Raw genomic sequence first — 27,793 nt, forward strand, 5'->3', positions numbered from 1 at the left:
ATTCCCTGAGACCCTCCACGAATGTCTCAAATTCTGAGTTCGAATCGGAGATTTTGGACAGTTCCGTGGTACTGCAGCCTCACTGTCATGTTTGACCCCCAACACAAGCTTTCAATCACATTTCCAGAACATCGCTAGGACTGCCCATTTCCACCTCCATAAGATCAGCCGACTCCACCCCTGATTCTGCCCGTTTGCTGCTGAAACCCTCACCCATGCCTTCGTTACCTCCAGAATCGACAATTCTGAAGCAGCCGTGACTGGTCTTCTACTTTCCACCCATTGTATCCTCGAGGTCATCCAAAACTCCGCTGTCCATGCCTTAACTTGCAGCAAGTCCAGCAAAATTTATATAACTTGTTTTTATTTGGTATTTGGATGGGTATCGAGAATGCGGGCTAATTATGTAATGTTAAAATATCCAGATAATTTAAAGAGGCATCAATGTCCTGCTAATATGACTTGCATGCCAATGTTACAGGTTAGATGCACAACAGCCCAATGGAAAACGCGATGTTATCGTATTTGGGTGTCTGGGAAAATTATCTCCCCAGGATTTCAGTAAAATAATCAAAAGGTCAGTGTGAAAACTGCACTGCAACAAAATAGCACTTAATGCAGCATAAACTTTCTGCTGCTAATAGGCAATACAAATTTTCTAGGCAGAGTATTCCCACAGCTGGTTAAAGACTCAGTGGAGAGACAACAGTCTTTTAAACAGGTTTAAAGCAACTCTAATTTGAGGTTTGGATCATTAAACTGATTTATTTCACAATTGGATGAAACATACAGAGCAACAGTTTATATGCATTTGTTTGATTAAATTTATATTGTCTATAATTTATATTCACAACGTAATATGAAATAAAGAACATCATACTTACCAAAATCCTACAAGATTTAAACAGTAGCTGTCTAACTATCAACTGGTTTTTAAAACCTCTTCACCTTAGAGAAAGCTCTCACAGTCTTTGTTTGAATAAAACTCACTGTTCTTGCAACCATTCACTTGTCTGTCTCTTTGTCCCTGCCCCTCTCTCTCTCTCTCTTATCCCCCATTCTTCAGCAATCTGAAATGAAAGGCTCTTCTAACACATTGGTTTAGAGAAATTGCCTGCATTCCTAGACAAGTTAATGAATCACTTATGATTTAGTAGTTTTCAAAAGTATCTTCTTATTAGTATATTAAACATCTTCTCTCTGGACGTTTAACTTGCAAATATACAAATTGCTTTTTAAAGCCCAACATTAATCATTTATTTTCAAATTCTGTGGAGGAACAGTCAAAAAGTTTCTCAAACCTGACCATAACAATTAGAAATACATCGAAGTACCTACCAATCCACCCCACAGTATGGTCATCATAATAAAGAATGTTCCATAGTAGGCAGCAATGGATAGCTGGTTCAACTTGTACAGAGTTGAAAGTGTTCTGATTTCACTCATGCCCATGAAGTACATCAACACGGTCTGAAAAGCTCTCACAATGGTACTGAATGAATAGGATTCTGACAGGAATAGCAGGTTACCCAGACAGGAGTAGGCCACAATGACTATAATACCACACAGCTGTAGAACAGAGAAAAATACCATGCCAGAATAGATTAATTCATGTATTTGTCAAGCTTTAAAAAAGCATAAGGAAAGGGTGCATTCAATCTAATAGGACTGTAGTTTAAGATTTTTAAATTAATGCAGTTCAGCTAAAAGCCATATTTGTATCAATAAACTTCACTGTAAATGGATCTTAGTTTGGCCACTGCACATTATGGGTTTCACATCGTATAATATCTAGACTGCAAACTGAATTTAACCTGTTTGAAGTGATGATTATGACGATCGATTAAAATAATCCCATATAACAGTAATCCTGGTAACAGCTGACAAAAAGCATCCTTTGTAACACTACTGTCCTGGCACAGGATGCTGCTACTTTTTTTTATTCTTTCACAGATTGTGGGCATTGCTGGCCAGGCCAGTATTTATTGCCCATCCCAAATTGACCTTGAGAAGGTGGTGATGAGCTGCCACCTTGAACTGCTGCAGTCCATGTGGTGTAGGTACACCCACAGTGCTGTTAGGGAAGGGGTTCCAGGATTTTGACCCAGTGACAGTGAAAGAACGGGGATATAGTTCCAAGTCAGGATGTTGAGTGACTTGGAGGGGAATTTCCAGGTGGTGGTGTTCCCATCTATCTGATGCCCTTGTCCTTCTAGATGATAGCAGTCGTGGGTTTGGAAGGAAGGTCATTGATGAAGCAGCTGAAGGTGGTTGGTCTGAGGACAGTACCCTGAAGAACTCCTGCAGTGACATCCTGGAGCTGAGATGACTAACCTCCAACAACCATAACTATCTTCCTTTAGGCCAGGTATGACTCCAACCAGTTTTCCCCCAATTCCCATTGACTCCAGTTTTGCTTGGGCTCTTTGATGCCACAGTCGGTCAAATACGGCCTTGATGTCAAGGGCGGTCACTCTCACCTCACCTCGGGAGTTCAGCTCTTTTGTCCATGTTTGAGTCAAGGCTGTAATGAGACCAGGAGCTGAGCGGCCCTGGCGGAACCCAAACTGGGCATTAGTGAGCTGGTTATTGCTGCTTGATAGCTGCTTGATACTGATGATCAAGAGTAGACTGAAGGAGCAGTAATTGGCTGGGTTGGATCTGCCCTGCTTTTTGTATACAGGGCATACCTGGGCAATTTTCCACATAGCCGGGTAGATGCCAGTGTTGTAGCTGTGCTGGAATAATTTGGCTAGGGGCATGATGAGTTCTGGAGCACAAGTCTTCAGTACAATTGCCGGAATATTGCAGGGCCCATAGCCTTTGTAGTATCCAGTGCCTCCAGCCATTTCTTTATCACGTGGAGTAAATTGAATTGGCTGAAGACTGACATCTCTGATGGTGGGGACCTCTGGAGGAGGCTGAGATGGATCATGCACTTGGCACTTCTGGCTGAAATTTGTTGCAAATGCTTAGCCTTATCTTTTGCACTGATGTGCTAGGCTCCTTCATCATTGAAAAAGGAGATATTTGTGGAGCCTGCCCCTCCAGTGAATTGTTTAATTATCCACCACCATTCACGACTAGATGTGGCAGGGCTGCAAGCTTAGATCAGATCCATTGGTTATGAGATCACTTATGCTGTTTCGTACGCAGGTTGTCCCATGTTTAGCTTCACCAGGTTGATACCTCATTTTTAGGTATGCCTGGTGCTGCTCCTGGTATGCCCTGCTGCATTCTTCATTGAATGAGGGTTGATCTTCTGGCTTGATGCTAATGGAAGAATGGGGGATATGCCGGGCCATGAGGTTACAGATTGTGTTCGAGTACAATTCTGCTGCTGTTGTTGATGACCCACAGCGCCTTATGGATGCCCAGTCTTGAGTTGCTAGATCTGTTCAAAATCTATCCCATTTAGCACAGAGGTAGCGCCACACGGCACAAATGTTTGATAATGGGTCACGTAAAAGATAGTAAAAGAAATACAAATGGCATTGAAGTGAATGTAGCTGCAATGTGAAGACAAGACTTCGTCTCCACAATGACTGTGCCGTGGTCACTCCTACCGATACTGTCATGGACAGATGCACCTGCGGCAGGCAGGTTGGGGAGGATAGGGTCAATTATGTTTTTCCCTCTTGTTGGTTCCCTCACTACCTGCCATAGACCCAATCTAGCAACTATGTCATTTAGGACTCGGCCAGCTCGGTCAGTAGTGGTGTTACCGAGCCACTCTTGGTGTTGGACATTGAAGTCCCCCACCCAGAGTACATTCTACACCCTTGCCACCCTTAGTGCTTTCTCCAAGTCGTGTTGAACATGGAGGAGCACTGATTCATCAGCTGAGGGAGGGCAGTACATGGTAATCAGCAGGAGATTTCCTTCCCCATGTTTGACCTGATGGGGCCTGGAATCGATGGTGAGGACTCCCAGGGCAACTGTATACCACAGTGCTGCCACCTCTGCTGGGTCTGTCCTGCCGGTGGGACAGAGCACCCCCAGAGATGGTGATGGTGGTGCCTGGGACATTATCTGTCAGATATGATTCCGTGAGAATGATTATATCAGGCTGTTGCTTGACTAGTCTGTGAGACAGCACTCCCAATTTTGGCACTAGCCCTCAGATGTTAATAAGGAGGGCTTTGCAGGGTCGACAGGGCTGACATTGCCAATGTTGTTTCCAATGCCTAGGTTGATGCTGGGTGGTCCGTCCTGTTTCATTCCATTTTTGTGATTTTGTACCAGTTTGTTACAACTGAGTGACTTGCTAGGCATTTCAGAGAGCATTTAAGAATCAACCATATTGCTGTGGGTCTGGAGTCATGTGTAGCAGACTACCAGACCAGGTGAGGATGGCAGATTTCCTTCCCTAAAGGACATTAGTGAACCAAATGGGTTTTTACAACAATCGACAATGGTCATCATTAGACTTTTAATTCCAGATTTTTTTTATCTGCCGTGGCGGGATTACCCTGGGACCCTGGATTACTAGTCCAGCGACAATACCACTACGCCATTGCCTCCCCTATAATATATGCATTATGCATTAGCAGAAATTAATATGCAGTAGCAGCAAATGTTTGATAATGGGTCACATAAAAGATAGTAAAAGAAATACATATGGCAATAAAAAGAATGTAGTTGCATTGTTAGGCAAATGGCTAGAGGACAGAAAATAGAATAGAGGCAAATAATATATTTTGGACCAGCAATACGTGCATAGGTGTGTGCCCAAGTGATCTGTGCTCTCATCTTGTTTATTTTCCATAATGGTTTGGACATAGGCATGAGAAATGAAATCAAAGTTTGCTGGTAACATGAGTTAATGGACGTAACAAACCATGAAAAGCAATGCATAAAATTGCAGGACTTGGCCAGATGAAAAAATTGGATGGATAGGTGACAAAAGGCAGTTCAAGGCAGAGACCTGTGAAAAATTTTAGAAAAAGGAAGTATATCCTGAAACTCTTAATAGCTTTGAGAAACAGCTACATGGATCTTTATAATTGGGAAGACAGATCATGATTCAGGATTTTGTAAACAACAGTAATGAATACAAATGCTGAGAAGCAATGTGATGTTTTTGTTGAAGTTGTTTAGATTGCAATTGGAATATTACATGATGTTCTCAATATCTTATTAAAGAAAGGGTAATAGAGCCACTGAAGAAGGAACAGAAAGATTCATCAAAATGATACAAGCGATGAGTCATTATTGTTACAAATAATTGCTCACTAAAGGACTTCTCATTGGAATAGGAACACTTATGGAGTTATGGGGGATCTAATAATCGGTTTCAAAATTCTGGGAAGTGTTGGCACCGTTTGCATATCAGTAATATGGGACATTGATTGAGTATTATCACTGGAATGAAGGGGTAAGTTTTTAAAATAAAAATCACACAAAGGGTAGAAAATTCATCTCAAGCGGGATCCGATCCGCTGCCGTTAGGCACAAGGCCTAATATTTAATTTGACTGACTATAATAGAACTGAATATCAGGTAATGTGTATAATATCTGCCTACCAATGCCAGCGGTTTTGCACCACCGCCAAGGTGAATTTCTACCCCAAAGTTTTTTGTTCAGATTTTTAGTTAGTCAGATAAAAGAAGAATGAGAATTTGTTGCTGGGACTTGACCTGAAGAAATTTTAGAACCACTGGAATAAGTAAAAGAGGATCTTAATGTACAATGTTTCTGTGTCACCACAATGCCAGGTACAAATTAGCACAGAGTAACAAATTTCCACCTTGCAAATTACACTTATTCCTTGCTTATGTTGTGGTTGCAGTCCTGAAAAGTGCAACTTTAAGTGAAATAACGTTAAGCAAATCAGATTTTCCCACTGCAACCATTATAAAAGCTGAAGCTCGGTTCTGTAGGATCATTCACATCAGATAAAAAGAGCAAAATAATATAACTTGAAATACTGTACGTTCCTAAATTCCTATATTCATGAGAGAAATAATATTTAAAATAAAATAAATTTTAAAAATATTAAAATAACAGTCTAAATGTAAATAAACCTACAAAATAATTGCACCCACCAGATGCCTGGTTTCAGTGTGACTGGGCTCCATCTAGTGACAGAGATTGGTTAGTGCAGGAACAGCTGAAGAAGTCCCAGGATTTCAGTGCTTGCTGAGTGCAAACCAGAGCGAACCAGAAGGAAAAAGCAGTTAAAACTGGGAAGGATACTGGTCTGAACTGGTCTTGTATACCTTAAAATGGAACACCAGTAAAACTGGGAAATAAGAGCACTGGTCCAAACTGTTTTTCCTTCTGGGGAGGGGAAGAGAAGCTAATGAAGAAATCCCCAGTGGTGGCAGCAGGCACTGGAAAATTAGATGTTAAGAATGGGGGAGAGAGGAGCAACAGGACAAGGTCCCTTACAGTGATGCACTGACCCGAACTGTGCAGGGAAAAATGGCAGAAAATGCTATGTGCGCACGTCGGATGTACAGGCCATAGAACAGAAAGTCTGTGGCAAACGATGTTATTGTGAATGTTATAGTTATATATGTTATAGAGCTATATAGTCCCAAGTAAGACTAACGTTAAAACAACATTGACTGAGTCAACGACAAGGGGGGACTTACTACACAGCCACCGTCTAGTACTAGCCTAGTCAATTTTAGAGTATTTACTTAACAGTTCGATGTAACTTGAATCAACTTTTTGCAAAAAAAAATGAACACTACTTGCCACCGGTAACATCAGACTGGAATAGGACAGTCGCAGCATTGTAACACAAGGTGCCATCAACTTGTTAACACGTAGCAAACGAATGCTTTTTATTAGCAGCAAGAACATAGTCAATCCATGAAGGAAACGTTTTATCTGAGTGAAATAAACATGATGTTAGTTTTAAAAATCCTGTATATTTGTGACACACAAGCTGAAATATATACAACACTGATCTAATGAGTGTTATTCATGGAGATGGAGCCGGTGTTTGTGTGTGTGTTTTTGGTGGGGGGGCGGGGGGGGTGGGGGAAGGATCATTACAATTGATCCTGAGCTGTCCTCACCCAACATGCAGAATTCAAGCAGGGAACACTGGCTAACATTCAGGAGCAGGAACCCTGATATTTCCTGTCCAGGGATACTGAGAGCTATTATGACAATCTTACTGACACCCTGGCGGAGATCAGTGAATTCAGCATAGTCTAGGGAATAAACACTGCATCTTATTGGTTGGTGTAGTTCAGGACTCACTTCCTTAACGTGTTATCCATCTGAGAGCCCTGGTTAGCACACTTAATGTTATTACCTTAAAAAAAAATTGTCAAAGAAATGTCGATAACAGCAAGAATCCTGTGCATACTAAGCACCAGCTCTACAATATTCACTGGTTTATACAATCATGTCAAGTCAAATCAGCATTTTCAATAAGTCCTGGGTCAACGTAACCTGAATTTTCAGCAATCCCATTTAAGGTAAAATGCAAAACAAATGATTTTTTCTTCTTCTGGCCATATGGTACTCATCAAAGCAAGAAATATTCATACTGGTGTCCATTATCAATCATTTCCAGGTAAGGTATAGCACTTAAATTAGATAGAAAGTCCCTTTATTCTGCTCAATTTGTCTTAAACATTCCATTTCTCACGTGAGCCATCTAGTGCCAATTATATGCCGTGGTCACAAGGGTAGTGTTGAATATGCTCAAATGCATTTCATACGGGATTTGTACAGCTGGCAGAGATGTCTATTTTGGCTGGATTGAAACCTTGGTCCCAAAAGTGTGCTAACCCACTACACCATTCTGTTTTCCCTGTTTCTCTTTTTTTCCTTCTCTTACAGGCCCTGAGGCAGTATCATGTCCTACATCTCACACCAAACTGTATGGTTACTGGCTAAGAAATAACTTATTTCATTCAGAACAACTGATTTGGCTGAGACTCAAATTAGTTATTCATTGTTTTGGTTTGCCAATTAGCTGAAAGATAATACTATGATCTAATAATGTGACTTCTGTATTTCTTTAAAACATTCTTTTGCTGGTCTTCATCACCATGCTGCAATCTTTCATATAATATGCACATTTCATATTTACACCACATTTTCAGTAAAGTTCCTACATATGATGTGAACTTGGAAAACAAATACTTCAATCTTGCAAAAGTAAAGTATTGTGCTGCTGGAACTCTGAAATAAAAACAGAAAATGTTGTAAATGCAGTCAGTCAGTCAGTCAGTCAGTCAGGCAGAAACATTTAACATTTCAGATCGATGAATATTCATCAGGTCTGGGACAGAGAAAGGAGAAAAGCCAGGGTTTGAGTGGGAGGGAGGGGGGGGGGGGGCGGTTTGGGAATCCAAAGTGAAGGTCTATGATAGGGTGCCTTTCCGCCAGGCCATAAACATTCCCTTGTTATTTCCCTGCCTCTGTAGTTGCTTAAAAACTGTTACATTTTTAACCTCTTTCAGTTCTGAAGAAAGCTCATTGACCTTTAACTCCATTTCTCTCTCCACAGATGATGTCTGGCCTGCTGAGTGAACATTTTCTATTTTCGCTTCAGTCTTGCATCTCATTTCCAACAGACAACAATGCATATTTTAAGCAGCGCACATTTAAAAAAATCGGTTGCAGCTGTGCATGGTTTTCTGATCATTAATTTAAATTTTCCTTTTGCAGAAGGAGTCATGTTGGGGCACTTTCATTGAACAATGTTCCAGATAGGATAGCAGTTTCCTTTACCTCAGCATATCCCCTCTTGCCATTTCCAGCACCTCACCTGTATCCATGCAGAGATAAAGCTCATATCTACAAAGGTTTTGAAATATCCACTGTGAAGATGGTCAATAACGTCCACAGCCAATACGAAGTAAAACACGTAATATACATAATAAAATAGACTGATCACGACAAGTCCAATCTAGAGAACAACAGGAAACACACACTGTAAACTGTATACCTCACACGCAAAAGTATATTTTTCATGAAATATTTTTACCTATGGATTACATTTAAATCCAATAGCTGGATCAACATAATCCAACCAATAAAACTAACAAGAAATCTGACAAACTGCTTCACAAAGCTAAGAACTCAGAAATATCATTGAATGTTCGTGTAGGCCATGTATTTACACTGACGACTCACTGAAACTTAGGGTGTGTTAAAGCTTAAGCTGCAGTAATTTCAATTATTCCACAATTGGAATAAAAAGAAAGAGCTGAATTGACATAGTGCCGTGCACAACCCCAGGACCTCCAAAGGAGATTTACAGCCAACTGAGTACTTTTTGAAGTGTCGTCAATGTTGCAGGGCATAGGAAATTTGGGAACCAATTTGTGCACAGCAAGGTCTCACAAATAGCAGATAACTTGTTTTGTTTTAAGTGATTTATTTGAGGGATAAATTTTAGCTAGGAAACCTGGAAGAACTTCCTTGCTCTTCTTCAAAATAATGTCATGGGATCTTTTCCATCCACTTGAGAGTCACAGATGGGGTTATAATTTAAAGCTTCATCTGAAAGACAGCACTTCACCTGAAAGACAGTGCAACACTCCATTTGAACTGCACTGCAGTAACAGCCCAGATTTTGTACTCACATGGAATGATGTGCACTGGAGTGGGACTTGAACTTACACCCTTCTAACACAGAGAGGGGGATGTTACCCTTGAACCACAGCTAATGATTGTGACAAAGTTCAGATTTTTTTTATTCTTTCAAGGGAAGTTCGCATCACTGGCAAGGCCAGCAATTTTTTGCTCAGCCCTTGCTCTTGAAAAGGTGATGGTGAGCTGCCTTCTTGAACTGTTGCAGTCCATCTGATGCAGGTACACCCACAGTGCTGTTAGGGAGGGAGTTCCAGGATTTTAATCCAGCAGCATTGAAGGAACTGAGATATAATATCAAGTCAGGATGGTGCAAGGCTTGGAGGGGATCTAACAAGTGGTGGTTTTCCTATGTATCTGCCATCCATGTCTTTCCAGGTGATAGAGGTCTTGGGTTTGGAAACGGCTGTCGAGCGAGCCTTGGTGAGTTGCTGCAATGCATCTTGTAGACGGTACACACTGCTGCCACTGTGCATCAGTGGTGGAGGGCGTGAATGTTTAAGGTGGAAAGGGTGCCAATCACGCAGTCTGCTTTATCCTCGACAGTGTTGGGCTTCTTGAGTGTTGTTCGAGCTGCACTCACCCAGGCAAGTGCAGAATATTTCATCACCTTGGCTTGTGCCTTGTAGATGGACAGGCTTCGGGGGTTCAGGATGTGAGTGACTCACCAGAGAATTCCTAGTCTCTGACCTGTTCTTGTAGCCACACTATTGATATGGCTGGTACAGTTTAATTTCTGGTCAATGGTAACCCCAGGATGTTGATATTGAGGGGTTCAGTGATCCATTGAATGTCAAGGGCAGATGGTTATGTTCTCTCTTGTTGGAGATGGTCATTTCCTGGCATGCATCTAATGCAAATGTTCTCATTTTCTGTGGAGAAATTGCTGACTATTATGTAGTGATGCATTCTCTTGCTACATCTGAAAAATTTCTTAAGATTGTTTATTTGATTGTTACAATAACAAGGACTCATTCTGCGTTCCCCTTCCCAGTTCACATTGGTACTCTCGTTCTTACATAATTCATATTGGCACTGTTCTTATCCATAATTCTCCCTTCACCCCGATCTGAAACTGCTACTCGAGGGGAGCAAATCTCAACTACACATTATGGATAGAAATTCCTGATTTCACAAACTTATCGTGAGCTAAGGAATTTCTGTCCAGAGGGAGTGGCAGAGTTTTAATTCCCAAGAGTGACAAATACAAAAAAGGATGATGAGAAAACTGGAATCTGGCACTGATTTTCAAAGTGAAGATCTGAATTGTTAGCTTTCCATGCACACTTACGCTGATAATAAACTGCTAATCAAACAGGCGTTAAGAGCTGGATTTTCACTGAATCGGGATGGCTCGGGGGCCCTTTAAAAATGGTAGGCGGGTCCCAGTTCTGGAATTCCCCTCCCCATTCCTGGGTTTTCCAACTTAAGAGTGTGTTTTACGAGTACAGGTTGGTTCAGGTTGCGAGCCCACACTTGCACCCCCGTCCTGCTCCATTGCAGGGATAAACACATCCTAGTTCTTCGCAATTTGCATGCAGTTGGGCGAGCTTTTCAAAGAGTTGTGGTGCATCGCAAAGGTGTCCTAAACCACAGTCTGCATGAGGCAACCTTTTGAAAGGCAAGTTCAAAAGATCCTCCTAATTTCACACTCCCCCATGCCAAGGTACGCCCCCACTTACCCCCATGGCTCCTCCTAATGCCAAGATATGGTGCCCAAACAACCACTATGGCCCCTCATACCCTCCATGCCAAGGTATTCCCCCCCACTCATTCCCTATGGCCCCTCATGCCAAGGTACGACCCCCAAAATAACCCCTATAGCCCCTCATGTCCCCCATGTCAAACTACATCCCGGACTGACAAATATGTCAATCATCCAGTTTTTTAAGTATCAATAGCAGAAGCAACAAGCACTTGCAACCTCTTTACCTTGTGTAAATAAACATTGTGAAATTGATAGCATAATCAGAGAGCCAGAGCTGTCAATCAAGCAATGTTTTCTCTAGATTTCAGGTGTTTCAACAGTCTAACGGATTTCTGGGCTCTCAGCCAAGAATACATAATGAGTCCACCTCCACATCCAGCAGCCCCTGTGGCTGCCACTGAACTTTTTCCCAGGATGGCTGACCCAACCTCAGCCCACACCTGCACACCCCACGTCACCACCACCACCACCGACTCCCCCCCCCCCCCCCCCCCCCCCAACCCCCCCAACCCCACAATGAAAATCTCATCCTTGCTAGCACTTTCTCCTGAGGCGGATGGGCCAAGCTGGGAATTAACCATCTCGAGGACAAAAATACAGCCCTAAGTGCTCAACAAGTTATTCTTGTCAGTTCTTTGCAAACATAAAGCAAAATCTTGAATTGTGAAATGGCATCATAGCATTACATGCATGAGATGTGACCATGATGAAAGTCACAGCTCCTCTTCCTATTTTGCTCCCTAACCCCAGACAATTAATTTCCATGCTCCTTTCAATTTATTACCCATATTCCCTATCTGTTCACACACAAAAGGAAAAAACAGCCTTAATTTAGTTGAAGCAAACCAATTTACTATGATAAATTTCTGACCTCCAACCAGTTCCACGGCTCCTGCCAGTAACTCAGTATGCCTCTCTGAGTCATCTTGCACACCTGGGAGTACAGGTGAAGTAGAATAAGGGTCAGGAACAAAAGCTGCAAAGCACAAAGATAGTGGTATGAATGTAAAATGTTAGCGCACAGTTATTAATGTACAAACATTTCAAATCACATGAAATTCTTTCTTCAATATTTTAAACGGTTTTGTTTATGTTGTGCAATTAATAGGTTTATGAAATTTCCACACTAGATGGAGAGCTTATTTCATTTCTTGAAATTGAACTCAGGTCGATTGCTCAGGCACTCAATGAGTAAAAAGAAGCTTTAAAGTTGGTTTGTGTGAAGTGAAAAGAACTTTAAGAAGTAGATTTAACACAACAAAACTGAAAAAGAACATTTGTTGCTTGTTCACATGTATTTCATTTACATTTTGTTTGACTGGAGTTTGTCATCTCAAAAAAATTTATTCATGTATAATCCATAGAATAGTGACCAATGAGCTGAAATTCTCACCTCAAAAGCCATGATGAAATAGTCCATAACAGAGTTTTTCTTGTAAATGCTGACCGACTCTATTTGAGCTGATGGAAGGACACCTCCTAATGGTGGAAACTCTGCCAGCAGAGATACTGTGGTGAAGAGGTTGGTAGGAGGATTGTAGAGGGTGAACTTTACCATCACTGCTCTCGTGTTCTGATCGATCCACTCAGTTTCCTTCAGTGTTAGTAGTGCTGCATAAGTCTCATGCCTAAAATTTTGAGGGAGGGGGTTAATGTGAATAGTGGAATAAATGTCATTTCATTCTGTACTATTAGAAAAAAATGACACATTCCTAGATTTTAATAAATTTGCTACAGTTAAAATTGTCCTTCATGTAAAAAAATGAATTGTTGCATTAAATTTCATTTGCATTAACCAGGCAACAGCCATGTCATGGTGATTTACAATATTCCTACTTTTGTAACATTTTAGAAATGTTAATATTAAACATTAATATCTTTTAGCGTAGTAACTCTACTCAATAATAGATCATCTTCACAATTTAATCTCAGTTTTTCGTACACCCAGAAAAAAATGGCCCTCACTATAGGCTACAGTTCCTTCATCTTCAGCTTTGCTGATTGTTCCACTTTCCCTCTCGACCCTTATACATATGCTCACAGCATAGTAAGGGAACACTGCAGAAATTAATCAAAAGATACTAAGAACCAAGTAATCTTTCCTTTGGCAGTAATCTGCCAAGGGAAGGATTACATTTTCCAGGAAAATATTTTATTAAGTAGACCATCCATTCAATGGCAAAGATTGGATTATCTTTCACAATTCTCGAATGGTATGCCAGAGATAAAGCAGTTCATGTTTATTCTAAATCTCTGATATCCATGTTCTATCCACTCTAGAGCACGTGTATTTATCGCCACAATGCTCCAAGGACATGAATAGCAAACAGCATTATAACCTAAGGCTCCATATCAAACATGGCAGTAAATAATGACAAATTAATTTCTTCATGTCAAGCACTGATAGTAAAAAGTGACAATATCTCTATCTCCAGTTCAGATGTTGACAGTCAACAATAACATGCACATGTTTGAATCTCACCATGTTGAAATGTGACATGAAGGGTGACAGCATATAATTCTTTATTGTCAGGAAATCTCTGCCTTCCAAGTTACATACTGGCAGAATATAGCGACGTGTCCTCATCTTCTCTAGTGGAATCTGGCCTGAAGAGTGAAACTCTGACTCTCTAGCTCAGATAACAGAGGTAAAAGGCAACACCCTCATCTTCTACGTCAGATGTTAACAATACTCACAAGTCTTCCGACTTCACATCAAAGTTATTTCTAAGCAGATGAGTTCAAAAGGAAATCTCAAATGCAATATCAGTTGCATTGCTTTGATGCTATTGTCAATATTAAAAGCATCAAAGCCAAACTTTAATGTCAAAAATCCTTTCACCGTGTGACTGGTTTGGAATCTCCTCCTAGTCACTGTGAATATCTCTATGGTTACACATGTCTTATTCATTTTATAATATTTTAAATAAAAATTAGATTTAGTGATCAAATATTTGAATGTGCTAATCAAACCAATCTCAGATGAGAAATAAGTCCTATAGGAAAATGCTTCTGTGTGGAGATCAAGTGAGGACAGGAATCTACACAACTCATACCAGAGCTCTGGATAAGCAAAAAAGGTTACAATTGAATTGAGATGCAATGGGGAAATGGGCACACATCTGGCAGATGACATTTAATTAGCTAAATATGATATTACACACATGGGTAGGGCTAAGGCAGCGATCTCAACAACCCGGCCAATTACCGCCCCATCAATCTGCTCTCCGTCATCAGTAAAGTAATGGAAGGGGTCATCAACAATCCTATCAAGTGGCACTTGCTTAGCAATAACCTGCTCACTGATACCCAGTTTGGGTTCTGCCAGGGTCACTCAGCTCCTGACCTCATTACAGCCTTGGTTCAAACATGGACAAAAGAGCTGAACTCCTGAGATGAAGTGAGAGTTACTGCCCTTGACATCAAGGCCGCATTTGACCAAGTGTGGCATGAAGGAGCCCTAGCAAAACTGGAGTCAATGGGAATCAGGGGGAAAACAGGGTTGTTGGAGATCAGTCATCTCAGCTTAGGACATCACTCAGGATTTCCTCAAGGTGGTAGCCTAGGCCCATCCATCTTCAGGTGCTTCATCAATGATCTTCCTTCCATCATAAGGTCAGAAGTGGGGATGTTCACTGATGATTGCACAATGTTCAGCACCATTCGCAACTCCTCAGATACTGAGGAGTCATGTCCAAATGCAGCAAGACCTGGACAATATCCAAGCTTGGGCTGACAAGTGACAAGTAACATTCATGCCACACAAGTGTCAGGCAATGACCATCTCCAACAAGAGAGAATCCAACCATATTGACATTCAATTGTATTACCACCACTGAATCCTCATAAATATAATTTGGTGATGAATTCACGCTTAGTACCCAAATTTAGTGGGGAGTGAGTGGAGACATACTTCGTGTCACTCGGGAAAATTGCCAAGAATCTGAAATGGCTGAAATAACAGTGGACTATGCTCCTACAAAATAGTTGGATAGAGAAGCTTTAGTGGTGTACTCATATCTTTCAACAGAGCATTCATGATTATGACAAAGTAACGACTCCTGTACCCAATGCTTATGAGTTGGTGCTAGACTTCTACAGGCAGAAATTTAGAAAATTGTCAGAGAACAGGCCAGACTTATGTAGAATTTGCCAGGGAAAAGGCAATGGCATTTGATAGGCGGTGTAGGTCATTGGATGTGGACCAGAAACTTTGATAACTTTAGGGAGATGATGTTGCTGGAGGAATTCAAAAATAGTGTCCCTTTGGGGTTAAGATTTCACCTCGAAGACCACAAAGTTCATAAGATTAGGGAAGCCTCGGTAATGGCAGACATTTATGAGCTAACACACATGATGATTAGTAACAGGCCCCACTTTGTAAAATTCCAGATTAACAGCACTGAGAGAAAGGTCAATGATGAGAAGAGGTGAGGCCCTGCTAAGAAAATGGAAAAGGTAAAGACCCAGGCCCTTCTCAGGTTAGTAGAAGATTCGGAGGACAAGTTTAGTTTAAGGGAACCGCTACTTTTATCACGGGCATGAGAAGTCTGAGTGCTGGGAGTTTAAAAAAAACAAGCCTATCGATTTTCTATGGATGCACCGTGCTCCTCCTGAAAAGACAATCCTAATGGATAAAACTTATGACAAGCTGGTAGATTCCCCTATGTTTACTGACAGAGGGAATCCAGATGCAAGAAAGTGTAGGAGTTTTCTGATTGAGGGTGAGGCCTCTTTTGTCTGGTGAGGTAGGCTATTCAATTGTTATACTTAGGGATATGGAGGCATGGCATGACATTCGCCTCCCCCCCATATTGTTCGATGAATGTTAAGGTATTAGTTCGAGGTTTGGTGGAAGCTATTTACCCATACGTTTGTATGGAGTTAACTTAAAATGTACCTTAGTCATCAGTCTTTACAATTGTTGGTGTTGTTCACAATTTACCTGTTGACGATGTAGAGTTTTTACTAAGAAATGACTTGGCTGGGGACAAGCTTTTGCCATCTGCAGTGGTTCCGGGAATGTCCACTGAGGCTGTTGAAATTGAAATTGTACAGGAAATGCTGACTTAAAAGAAGCGATTACTTCCTGTAAACCTGCTACTGGGATTCATAGTTTGACTAAGGATGCATGTAAAGAGTCAAACACTCAGCTTGCTAATCCCAAAAGGACATTGGAACATCAAGCTGAAAATGGAAACTTAATGGCAGTCGAAGACGAGTTAATGTAGTCTGAGTTAAAATGCAGAAAAATTATGAACATGATAAGGAAAAGCAGATGGCAAGAGTACTCAAAGCTAATGATGAAACGGGGAAAAAATGCTTTGAAAAAGTGTGGAAAAGCTGAGTCCACTACTGATGTTATAGAGCTGCAAGGATACATGTACTTGATTGAAAATCAAAACTCCAAAACGCTCTTGCTAAAATGGAACTAGACAAGGCCAAATGCAATGGGAGGATTAAAGGTAAAAACAAATTGAGAAAATTTGTGAACTAAATAAGAAGGAGTATCAAGCTTTCTCAGCTGAATATTGACATAATCTCTATCCAACTATTTTGTAGGAGCATAGTCCAGTGTTATTTCAGCCATTTCAGATTCTTGGCAATTTTCCCGAGTGACATGAAATACGTCTCCACTCACTCCCCACTAAATTTGGGTACTAAGCGTGAATTCATCACCAAATTATAATTATGAAGAGCTCTCTCTGAGTCAGCCTTGCTTTTCCTCGTCAACTCAAGTTTGCATAATTGGAATTCGTGCTCCATTTCAAGTTTCTTTCTCTCTCTCTCTCTCTGTCTCTCTCTTCCTTCTTATCTCTTCTCTTTCTATGTATTTTTTAAATTAATTCCTGGGATGTGGGCATCTCAAAGCTAATGATGAAACAGGGGGAAAAAATGCTTTGAAAAAGTGTGGAAAAGCTGAGTACAGTACTGATGTTATAGAGCTGCAAGGACACATGTACTTGAATGAAAATCAAAACTCCAAAATGCTCTTGCTAAAATGGAACTAGACAAGGCCAAATGCAATGGGAGGATTAAAGGTAAAAACAAATTGAGAAAATTTGTGAACTAAATAAGAAGGAGTATCAAGCTTTCTTAGCTGAATATTGACATAACCTTAAAGTTTTATAGCAGCTAAAGCAGGTAAAGAGGATTTTACTCTACAGAAAAATGAACTGCTTGCACAAAGAAAGCAGTATTAAACCTACCACTCCTGGAAAAGAAAATTGAAAGGTTAAATCATAGTGAAGAGCTTCATGTTAAAAGTGATCCTAAATTTTAGCAGGGTAAATTTAGCAATTGTTATGGAGGGAAATTTAGATGTTTGGTTGAATGAAACTTTTCTCCAAGACTTAGACATTAAAAATCATGTAGACATGGAAGAAAATTGTGATCAGGGGTGAGAACCTTGAAGAGAGTGATTCAGAGTCTGCTTTAAAATGTAAAAACCCTGATGACAATTTAGTGTCTGGCTTTAAAGAAGAACAAAGGAAATTGCAGAATCCAAAGGGTAAGAAGCGATATGACAAGGGATTTCTCCTTGGATTCCAATTCACAGCCACCAGTACCCAGAAGCCAGATGGTTTGCCAGCAATCAACAATGTTGTTCTTGATAAAGTTAACCAAAGCAAATAAAATGTTCAATCTTTGAGCCCATCACATATACTATCCCAGGATCCATACTATGCACAATTCTATTTAGATTTTGAAAAATAACATGAAGAAAGCAAAACCAGGGCACAATCTTTTAACCAAGTATATGGAAATGCTGCATAGACTCTGCAAAATAGAAGGAGATCTTTTGTGCAGATTGAAATAAAATAAATCAACCAGAAGTAAAGAAACACTTGCCTGCAAGAGAATTGGAATTCTAAAACCTCAAGCAAGCTGAAGTTTAAGGCATGGATTTATGTCCAGATTTGGGAAAACGTAACTTACGTGCTTTTGCAGCTTCTAATCTGTACACCTAAGCCATGCATGACTTTGCCGGTGATGATTATTTTATCATAGTGCTTGGGTTCCCAGTTTATGATTCACAACGTGGTGTAGAGGTGGGCTGGTTAGAAGGTCCACTTCTGTTCTCTGACATAGTTTTCCAACTCTCAACATTATTTAAGGGCCCCTAAACCTAACCCCTCACCATGTACTCCAAAATCACATCAAAGATTCAGTATGTTGTTACAGCCTTGCGAATGTCATCAGAACTGAGTACTCTAACAGTTTTTGGAACTCAGCCAAGCAATCAAAATGGCCACAGATATCAAAATATTATTGTAACTGCAAGAGCTTGAAATTGAAAAGACAGGTCGGCCCCCAATTTCAAAGAAGATTGCCTCAGATGTTTTTTAACCTCTCAAAGCAGGGGATAATTTTCTTAGTCAGAGCTGTCTGTACATTTAAATTCAAGTGGCAAACATAACAAGGAAAGTTTACCAACACATTTGTCTATACTTCTAAATATGTTAATGGATGTCATCTTCTACATTATGCTGGTCAATGTAATGGTTAACTTAGCATTACATGACAAAATCCTATGATGAATCACTGCACGAAAAACACATCTATATCACAATACAGCATCTAACAGTGACATTTGAAGGTGTCTGTTGCAGTGGTGGCTGAGTTGCTACTATTGATGATAGAGTCAATCTGTAGACACTTCTTGAGTGGAAACATTAAGTTTATTTAGAATATACTCAGCAGCAACTACACGAGTGCTTTCAACTCCAAAACTATCTCTACACTGACTGTTCAAGGTATTTTGTGCTACTCTCATATTGGTTACTACGGATCATGTGATCTTCCTTACAAGTATTATTCTTAAAGGCTCATTACACACTAAATAAAACAATAATTACTATATTCCTCCCCGTTTAACTTGGCTATACCTATTATAATTACAATTACATATTTTTCAAGACAGCATAATATTTACACTGGGTAAGGAATTTACAAGTTCAATCTTTCAAGTGGTTTCCTGATACGTGTGGAATGTTGTAGCTCCACAACTTCAGATTCTTTGTCAGGAACATCCTTTTCCGGAGTTGTCTGAACATCAGGTGTTTCGGTGGGCACTTGCAGTTCTGTATCCTCAACTCTTACAGGAACATCAGACATGTCTGTCCTGGGTTGAGTATCCTCAACAGGAAACACAAACCTCATCATGATCACTGGCGGAACCAAATCTTGGTAATTTGGCTCTCTCTTTCTTAAACGGTCCACATGTTTATGAATGATCTGGCCTTCAACCTCCATGTGGTAAGGCAGAGGTCCAGTCACCCACCGTACTTATTTCACCTGGTAACCACTTTGGTCCTTCTCCAAAGATTTTCATGTATACCAGCTCTCCCTTGGTAAATTTCCTTTCGTGACTAGTTTTCTGGCTTCCCTGACTCCTTTCCACCTTCCTCTCTAAATTCGGCATTAAAAAGCTCAATCTCATCTTGAGACACTGTTTCAACAATAACTCCATAGATGTGACACCTATTCTTGGGTTAGGGGTATTTGTGTAATGAAAAAGAAAGCATACTAGCTTGATTGCCAAGGAATCAGCAGTTAGCTTTTTCATGTCTGCCTTGAATGTTTGAACCACCCTTACAGCCAATCCGTTTGAGGAAGGGTGGTATGATGCAGTTTTTACATGCGTGATACCGTTGAGGCTGATAAACTTGTAAATGCCATGCTGTTATCAGAAACGACTACTTCTGGTAGTCTATTATGGCAAAACACTGATGTAGTTTCTCAATTGTAGCGGCTGACATTGGTGACTTCACCTCACATACGTCCAACCATTTTGAATGGGCATCGACAATGAGCAGAAACATTGTTCCCAGGAAAGGTCCAATGTAGTCACTGTGTAAGATAAAAGCCAAATACTGCAGATACTGGAAATCTGAAACAAAAACAGAAAATGCTAGGGAAACTCAGCAGGTCTAACAGCATCTTTGGAGGGAAAGACAAAGTTAACGTTTCGAGTCCATATGACTCTTCTTCAGAGCTAAAGAGAAGTAAAAGTGTGATGAAAGTTATACTGTTTAAGTGGGGTGGAGCAGTGAAGCTGGGTAGAAGGCTAGCGATAGGTGGAGGTAAAGGAGAGATTGCCAGAGATATCATGGACAAAAGGACAAAGGGGTGTTAATGGTAGTGGTATTGGCTAAAGGAGTGCTGATGGTGGCATTAAGGTCAGAAAGCCAAATGTGGTAATAGCAGGACAAGGGTAAGCACTCTGTAAAGAACAACATGAACTAATGACAGCTGGCCCTTGTGGGGGTGGGGTGAAGGGAAAAAAGATCGAAAATAGGATAAAAGGTGGGGATAAAACAATGAATAAAAGTGAAAATAAATAAAAATAAAAATGTGTATAAAAATAAAAATTAAACAATAAAAATTAATGTTGAAAAAATCTCACCTTTTAATATCCTCTTTTTTCAATATTCATTTTATTTTTTAATGGCCCACTAGAGCCATCTGTCACTTGTTCATGTTGTTCTTTCCAGAGTGCTTACCCTTGTCCTGTTATTACCACATTCTGCTTTCTGACCTTAATGCCACCATCAGCACCTCCTTCAGCCAGCAACACTACCATTAACACCCCTTTGTCCTTTTGTTCATGACATCTTTGTTAATCTCTTCTTTGCGTCCACCTGTCGCTGGCCTCCTATCCAGCTTCACCTCCTCCAGCCCCCTTAAATGTATAAATTTCATCACATTTTTACTTCTCTTAGCTCTGAAGAAGTGTCAAATGGACTCGAAACGTTAACTCTGTCTTTCCCTCCACCGATACTGTTAGATACTGCTGAGTTTTTCTGGCATTTGCTGTTTTCGTTGTAGTCATTGTGTAACCACACCCAGGGTCTACCTGGCCACTCCCAAGGGTGTAACTGAGCTGTTACTGGCTACTTTTGCAGTTGCTAACATTGGACAACATTGTAGTGCTTTACTAAACTATTTCGCCATCCATCCCAGGCCGCCATAGAAAGCTGCGTGTTATGGACTTCATTTGGGAAATTCCTGGATGGGCCCTGTGTAGCTCAATTAAAAGTGGGTCTCTTCCCTTTGGAGGAACTATCACTCATGCTCCCCACAATAAGATGCCATCTGGCTGGTTATTTCATGCCTTCTGGTGAATTATGGTTTCACTTCATCAGACACAGGCTCCTGTGACCAACCATGCAGCACTTGTTCTCGTACTTGAGATAGGGCTGGGTCTCAACTTGTCCAGCCTCTGATCATTCGAGCGCATACCGGCGAGTAATCTAAGAAATTTAACAGTAAGACAAGTTCCTGTGGACATTATTTTCTTGTAAAGGCAATCAACTAAGGGCGTTAGTGTTTGTAATTTCATTGCCAGGCCTATGTATGAAAGTGCATTTGTATGCTGTCAGAATTAAAGCCCGTCGGTCTATCTTGCTGAGGCTATGGGTGCTATAGCCTTGTCCTCAATAAACAATCCTGGCAATGGTCTGTGATCTGAAACAATTGTAAAATGGCAGCCTTGTACGTACTGGTGAAATTTCTTGATACCAAAGATGATGGACAGGCCTTTTTTTTTTCTATCTGTGAGTATGCCTTTTCCACTGTGGTGAGAGTTCTTGATACGTAATCTATTGGCCGTTCCATGCCGTCATCCATCCGATGAGAGAACATTGCTCCCACTCCGTAGGGAGATGCATCACATGTCAGCACCAATTCTTTTGTCTGGTCATAATGCATTAATAGATTGGATGAGCACAACAATTGTTTCACTTCTATGAAAGCTTCTTTCTGGGACACCTCTCAAGACCAATGTTGGTTCTTTTTGAACAGAGAATGCAGGGGGCCAGCATTATAGACAAATTGGGTAAGAACTGCCCATAATAGTTATCATTCCTAGAAATGATTTGAGCTCTGAGACATTCTTTGGTGCAGGTGCCTCTCTTCTGGCTCTCATTTTCTCCTTAACTGGGTGGAGGCCCTGTGAATCTACCCAGTGACCTAATTAGATTATCTCCCTTGCTTGGTACGTGCACGTCTCTTTTTGTAGATGCACTCCAGCTTGCAAGAAATGTTTTAAGACTTCTTCTAAGTTTGCCAAATATTAGTTTTCAGTGAATCCTGTCACCAATATATCATCTGAATAGACTACAACCTGTGGCAGTCCCTGCAGTAAGCTTTCCATTGTTCTCTGAAAGATGGTGCAAGTTCAGGAGACACCAAAAGGCAATCGTGTATATTGGTACAAACCTTTGTGGTATTATTGTGACAAATTCCTGGGAGGCATTATCAAACACTAGTTGTTGATAAGAATGACTCATGTCAAACTTTGTGTCCATTGTCCCTCCTGTCAGCTTGGCATACAGGTCTTAGATTTTTGGAATGGGGTGCCGTCTAGCTTAGCTACTTTATTAACTATTAGTTTGTGGTCATCGGATGCTTTGGCTAGTTTTAAGGACGTAGACAGTAGGTGCTGCTCATTCTGAGAACTGCACAGGTTGTCTTACACCCAGTTTCTTTAGTCTGTTCAGTTCAATGTCGAATATTTTTTGCAGGGCATATGGCACCAGTCTCGCCTTCATGAAGCGAGGGGTTGCTTCCGAATCTACATGAATCTTGGCCTCCAGGCTCTGAATTTTCCCCAGTTTGTCCCTGAAGATGGTGGCATACTTTCAAAGTAGCTCTGGTAGCCCAACTGCTCTCAACTGGAAAATTTCAGCCCATTCTAACTTAATCTCCTGAACCAATTTCACCCCAGGAGGCTTGGCCCTTCACCCGATACCACCATCAAGAGTAGCTTTGCCGATTGGCTTCCATAATGGACAGTTACTCTGCTATACTTTTTACTTGAATGTCTTTATCCATATATGTTTTTAGCTTGTTTCTTCTAAATTTAATTGATGTTCACCATTATTCAAGCATCTGAAGGTATGTTCCCCAATTAGTGTAGTGGAAGCTCCCGTGTCCACTTCCATTCAGGTTTGCCACTTACTTTCACTGTGACAAATATTGATTCTGTCTTTCCAACTTTCAGATTAAACAACAAGTAAATGTCTGAATTTGTTGTTTCAGGCTCTTTTATATTGTAGATTTCATTGGGTTTCTTCTTTTGTTTACAAGCCTGCTTAAATCTTTCCTTGCACTGCCTCATTATACGTCCATTTCTATGACAATAATAACATTTGATCTTTTTAAACCGCCAATCGGTAAAAGACTGCTTGTTTCCATCTCTATTAAAATTATTCTTTGTTTATGCTGCAAAATTTTTCTTTATTCTTCGGCTATCAGGGGCTGTTTCCCACTTCACGGGGAGTCTTTCACTTTCGCATCCTTCTCGGCTGGGGTTTCCTGCCTGATGTGGAGGATGGCGCCATGTTGCACACCCTGTATTGGTTTTGAATCTCTTACTGCGCTTTCCTGTCCAGTGCTCTCTCTTGTGCCTTCTTGAAATCCAAATTCACTTTGGACAATAATCTTGTCTGAATAGCATATTCTTTCACACCATACACTAAACGATCTCTGAGCATGTCGTTTAGACTCGTACCAAACTCACAATGTTCCGTTAGCTGCTTCAAATTTGCCACATAGCATGCAATTGTCTCACCCGGGGCTCTATTTTGCAAATTAAACCGAAACCTCTGCATCACGAATAAGGACTTGGGTTGAAAGTGACCTTTTACCAGGTCCACCAATTCATTGAAATTTTTCAAATCTGGAGCACTTGGTGCTGTCAAACTTCGAATCAGACTGTAGGTTTTGCTCCTACAAATACTCAAGAGGATCGCTCACCTCTTCTCTTCCCCATAATTTCATTCGCCTGAAAAAAGAACATGAGGCATTCTATGTAGTGAAACCAATCATTTGTGGCTGGTTCAAAAGGGTCAATTCTCCCAAATTGCAGTATTTTGAGAGAGGGGGTTACTTCTTTGATTCTAATGAAGCTCGCTACTTACAATCAGTCGACGAGGTACAGTGCCGATATCTTTCCAACTTGATTTCTCCTGTTCGATCCTGTTTTATCCTCATTGCCAGTTTGTTGTAAGGGTGGCCGAATTGCTACTATTAATAGAGTTGATCTGCGGACACTTCTTGGTTGGAAATATTAAGTTTATTTACAATACTCGGCAGCAATTACACGTGTGCTTTCAACTCCAACTCTATCTCTGTACTGATTGCTTGAGGTAGCCCATGCTACTCTTCTATTGGTTACTACAGATCACGTGATCTTCCTTACGAGTATTATTCTTAAGGATACATTACACATTAAATAAAAACATAATTACTAGTATCAAAACATTTTGCACTTACAGTATGTGTCCAAATGTTCCAGACTCCTCTGAAACTTTCCCAGTGGTCAAGAACTCTTCAAGGAAGTGTTTTTTTTTAATGGATTCTAAAAACTACAACAACACAAGAAAATGGTATGCAGGAGGAAATACAATTGTCTTGGGGTCCTGGCCTCAGAAGAGGTGGATTTTGTAAGTAAGGCCACGAGGGCTATATTTCAAAGCACTGAAGTCAATGCAACAGAAACCGGGCTTAGTGTAAAACTGTCTGCTGATTTGCTATTGTCCATTTCATGCTTTATCTGAAGACCAATTCATCTTAATGCCTTCTGAAGGAGTGGAAATTGTGGTGGATTTGCTGGGAGCTGGTTGTATTGAAAGAAAATTAAATGCAGCAAATCATAAACATAGCGGTAGAGGCCTGGTTTTCATCCACAAGGCAAAATTACTAAAACCATTATACTTCGTGTCTTACTTTAATTTGTTAAAAAAAAACTTTTCATTGGGTAATATCAACAAGAATTATAATGTTGGTATATTAAAAACATCTGCATCTCTTACCGTGTTCTACCAAGTTTAATAACAGATCCCCTTCCTTTGTAGCAATTAAATCGGCCACACTGGCTGGACTGTTCAGTTCTCACATGGTTTGTTATGTTTGAGTGATCTGAATGGTGGATCGTAGTAGTGTGTGGAGACTCACAGCCCTGGATGAGCCCTGACAACACTTCTGGAATCTAAAAACAAAGAGATCATGTAAACAGACACTTCTACCACAGTACTACTCAACTACATAGATCAGAAAGGTATCAAGTTGAATACGTGAAATGCTCAGAATTAGCAGATCTGAGTCAGGTGATAAAAATAACTTTTGGGATCATGGACTTGGGAGGAGGAAGAGGAGGAGGAGTGGAAAAATCTGGACATGGTTTCCACGCCTGATCGCTGTTCAAATGACTCTGTTCAAAGCACACAGATGGATATAGATAATGGAGTAAGGCAAAATCAGGGAGACAGTGAAGAAAGTGGTAACATCACTAGACTAGTAGTGCAGAGACCCAAGCTAATGCCCTGGGGACATGTGTTCAGGCAGCTGGTTGAATTTAAATTAGATTAATAAATTAAATTAATTATACTGAAATTGGAAGCTGTCCTTCAGGAAAGAAAATCTGCCATCATTACCTAGTCTGGCCTACCTATTTTTTATTCATTCATGAGCTGTGGGCATCGCTGGCTAGGCCAGCATTTATTTTCCATCCCTAATTGCCCGTGAGAAAGCGGTGGTGAACTGCCTTTTTGAACTGCAGCAATCCATGTGGTGTAGATACACCCATAGTGCTGTTCGGGAGGGAGTTCCAGGATTTTGACCCAGCGACAGTGAAGGAACGGTGATATATTTCCAAGTCAGGATGGTGAGTGACTTGGAGGGGAAATTCCAGCTGGTGGCGTTCCTATGTGTCTGCTGTCCTTGTTCTTCCAGATAGTAGGGGTCAAGGGTTTGGAAGGTGCTTTCTAAGGAGCCTTGGTGAGTTCCTGCAGTGCATCTTGTAGCTGGTACACACTCCTGCAACTCTGCATTGGTGGTGAAGAGAGTGAATGTTTGTGGATGGGGTGTCAATTAAGCGTGCTGCTTTATCCTGGATGGTGTCAAGCTTCTTGAGCATTGGAGCTGAACTCATCCAGGCAAATGGAGAGTATTCCATCATACTCCTGACTTGTGCCTTGGCGGACAGACTTTAGGGAGTCAGGAGATGAGTTACTCGCCACAGAATTCTGAGCTTCTGGCCTGCTCTTGTAGCCACAGTACTTAGTTCAGTTTCTGGTCAATGGTAACCCCAGGGATGTTGATAGTAGGGGATTTAACAATAGTAATTTCATTGAGTGTCAAGGGGCAATGGTTAGATTCTCTCTTAGTGGAGATGGTCATTGTCTGGCATTTATGTGGCATGAATGTTACTTCTCGTATGCTGGGTGGGCAAGCAGATAGAACTCCAACACATGTCCTATTCATGGTGATGAGGTTGTGGAAGGTGAGCCTCAAGGTCTTGTCGTCAAGAGCCATCTACTGCCCTTGACGCTGCATGTAGTGGCGCCTCCTTGCTATGGGAGCTAAGATCATGTGTTTCCTAAAGTGATGGATGCAGAATGTGTCCAAGGCGGCTGCTTTGGGCGAGGGGGTGTTGGGAGCAGGCGTACTATCTTTGTGTGACTGATCAGCGGTTGCGGGGAGAGGAGGCACTGGAGGCCTCTGTGGTTAGGATGTGGCGTGCATGTGCGGAGTCCATGTACAAATTGCCACAATGAATGTCTTCTCTGTTTTTCAGGAGAAGAATGCGCATAATCGGTCTGAGAGTTTGAAAACTGGAGGCGGTCAGGCCCAGCTCATGATATTAAGCCGCTTCAAAAAGGAGGCCCTGGAGCTTGAGAGGTGCCATGCGCTTAGGTCAAATGGTGTCGGTGAGGCTGGGGTGGAATGGCCAGGTATTTGAGGCAAACAGTGAGATCAGCTATGTCCTCCCAATATCCATAACATTGATGATTGTTTGATTTGTTATTGTTGCAACATTGCTCGGTCACAGAGTGATAGAGTCAGAGGTGTGGATCATAGACAAAGGTCCCTCAGCCCTTCGAAGATGTGTGCATCAAACATGTTCCTAAGTTGCCTTATCCCATTTCCCAGCACTATCCCCTTGGCCTTGTATGCCATGGCATTGCAACTGCATATCCAAATACTTATTACATATTAGGAGGGTTTCTGCTTCCACCATCCTTTCAGGCAGTGCGTTCCACATTCCCAACACACTCTGTGTGCAAAAGTTGTTCATCACATCCCCTGTCAGTGTCATGCCCCTTACCTTAAATCTATGCCACCTGGTTACTCATCCCTCCGCCAAGGGAAAAAGTTCCTTTCTGCCGACCCTATCTATGCCTCTCATAATGTTATAAACCTCAATAATGTCACCCCTCAATCTCCTCTGCTCCAGAGGAAATAACCCCAGTCCATGCTATGTCTCCTCATTAGTCAAACTCTCCAGCCCAGCCAGCATCCTGGTCAATGATCTCTGCATTCTCTCCACTCCATCACATCCCTCCCGTGAAGTGCATTTCACAACTGCACGCAGAACTATAGCTGTGGCCGAGGCTGCGTTTTCTGCACTTGGAACATGACCTCCCTGTTCCTATATTCTAGTCCTCGGCTAATAAAGGCAAGTATGTCTTTTACCTTCTTAAACACCTTATGTACCTGTCCCACTACCT

At 41.1% G+C, this 27,793-nt stretch overlaps 1 protein-coding gene across 1 annotated transcript in view; it reads right to left on the bottom strand.

Annotated features, from left to right (window-relative positions):
• LOC121276026 (polycystic kidney disease protein 1-like 1) overlaps window positions 1–27,793 on the bottom strand; it is a 252,137-nt gene that overhangs the window by 32,919 nt on the left and 191,425 nt on the right. The window contains exons 43-48 of the mRNA XM_041183968.1: window positions 25,097–25,272; window positions 12,670–12,904; window positions 12,148–12,252; window positions 8,742–8,882; window positions 6,707–6,841; window positions 1,339–1,569 (exon numbers count right to left, since the gene is read on the bottom strand). Of these exons, the coding sequence (XP_041039902.1) occupies window positions 1,339–1,569; window positions 6,707–6,841; window positions 8,742–8,882; window positions 12,148–12,252; window positions 12,670–12,904; window positions 25,097–25,272 (1,023 nt within the window). The remainder of the gene's footprint in view (window positions 1–1,338; window positions 1,570–6,706; window positions 6,842–8,741; window positions 8,883–12,147; window positions 12,253–12,669; window positions 12,905–25,096; window positions 25,273–27,793) is intronic.

The sequence above is a fragment of the Carcharodon carcharias genome, chromosome 3, assembly GCF_017639515.1.
Source record: "Carcharodon carcharias isolate sCarCar2 chromosome 3, sCarCar2.pri, whole genome shotgun sequence".
NCBI lineage: Eukaryota > Metazoa > Chordata > Chondrichthyes > Lamniformes > Lamnidae > Carcharodon > Carcharodon carcharias.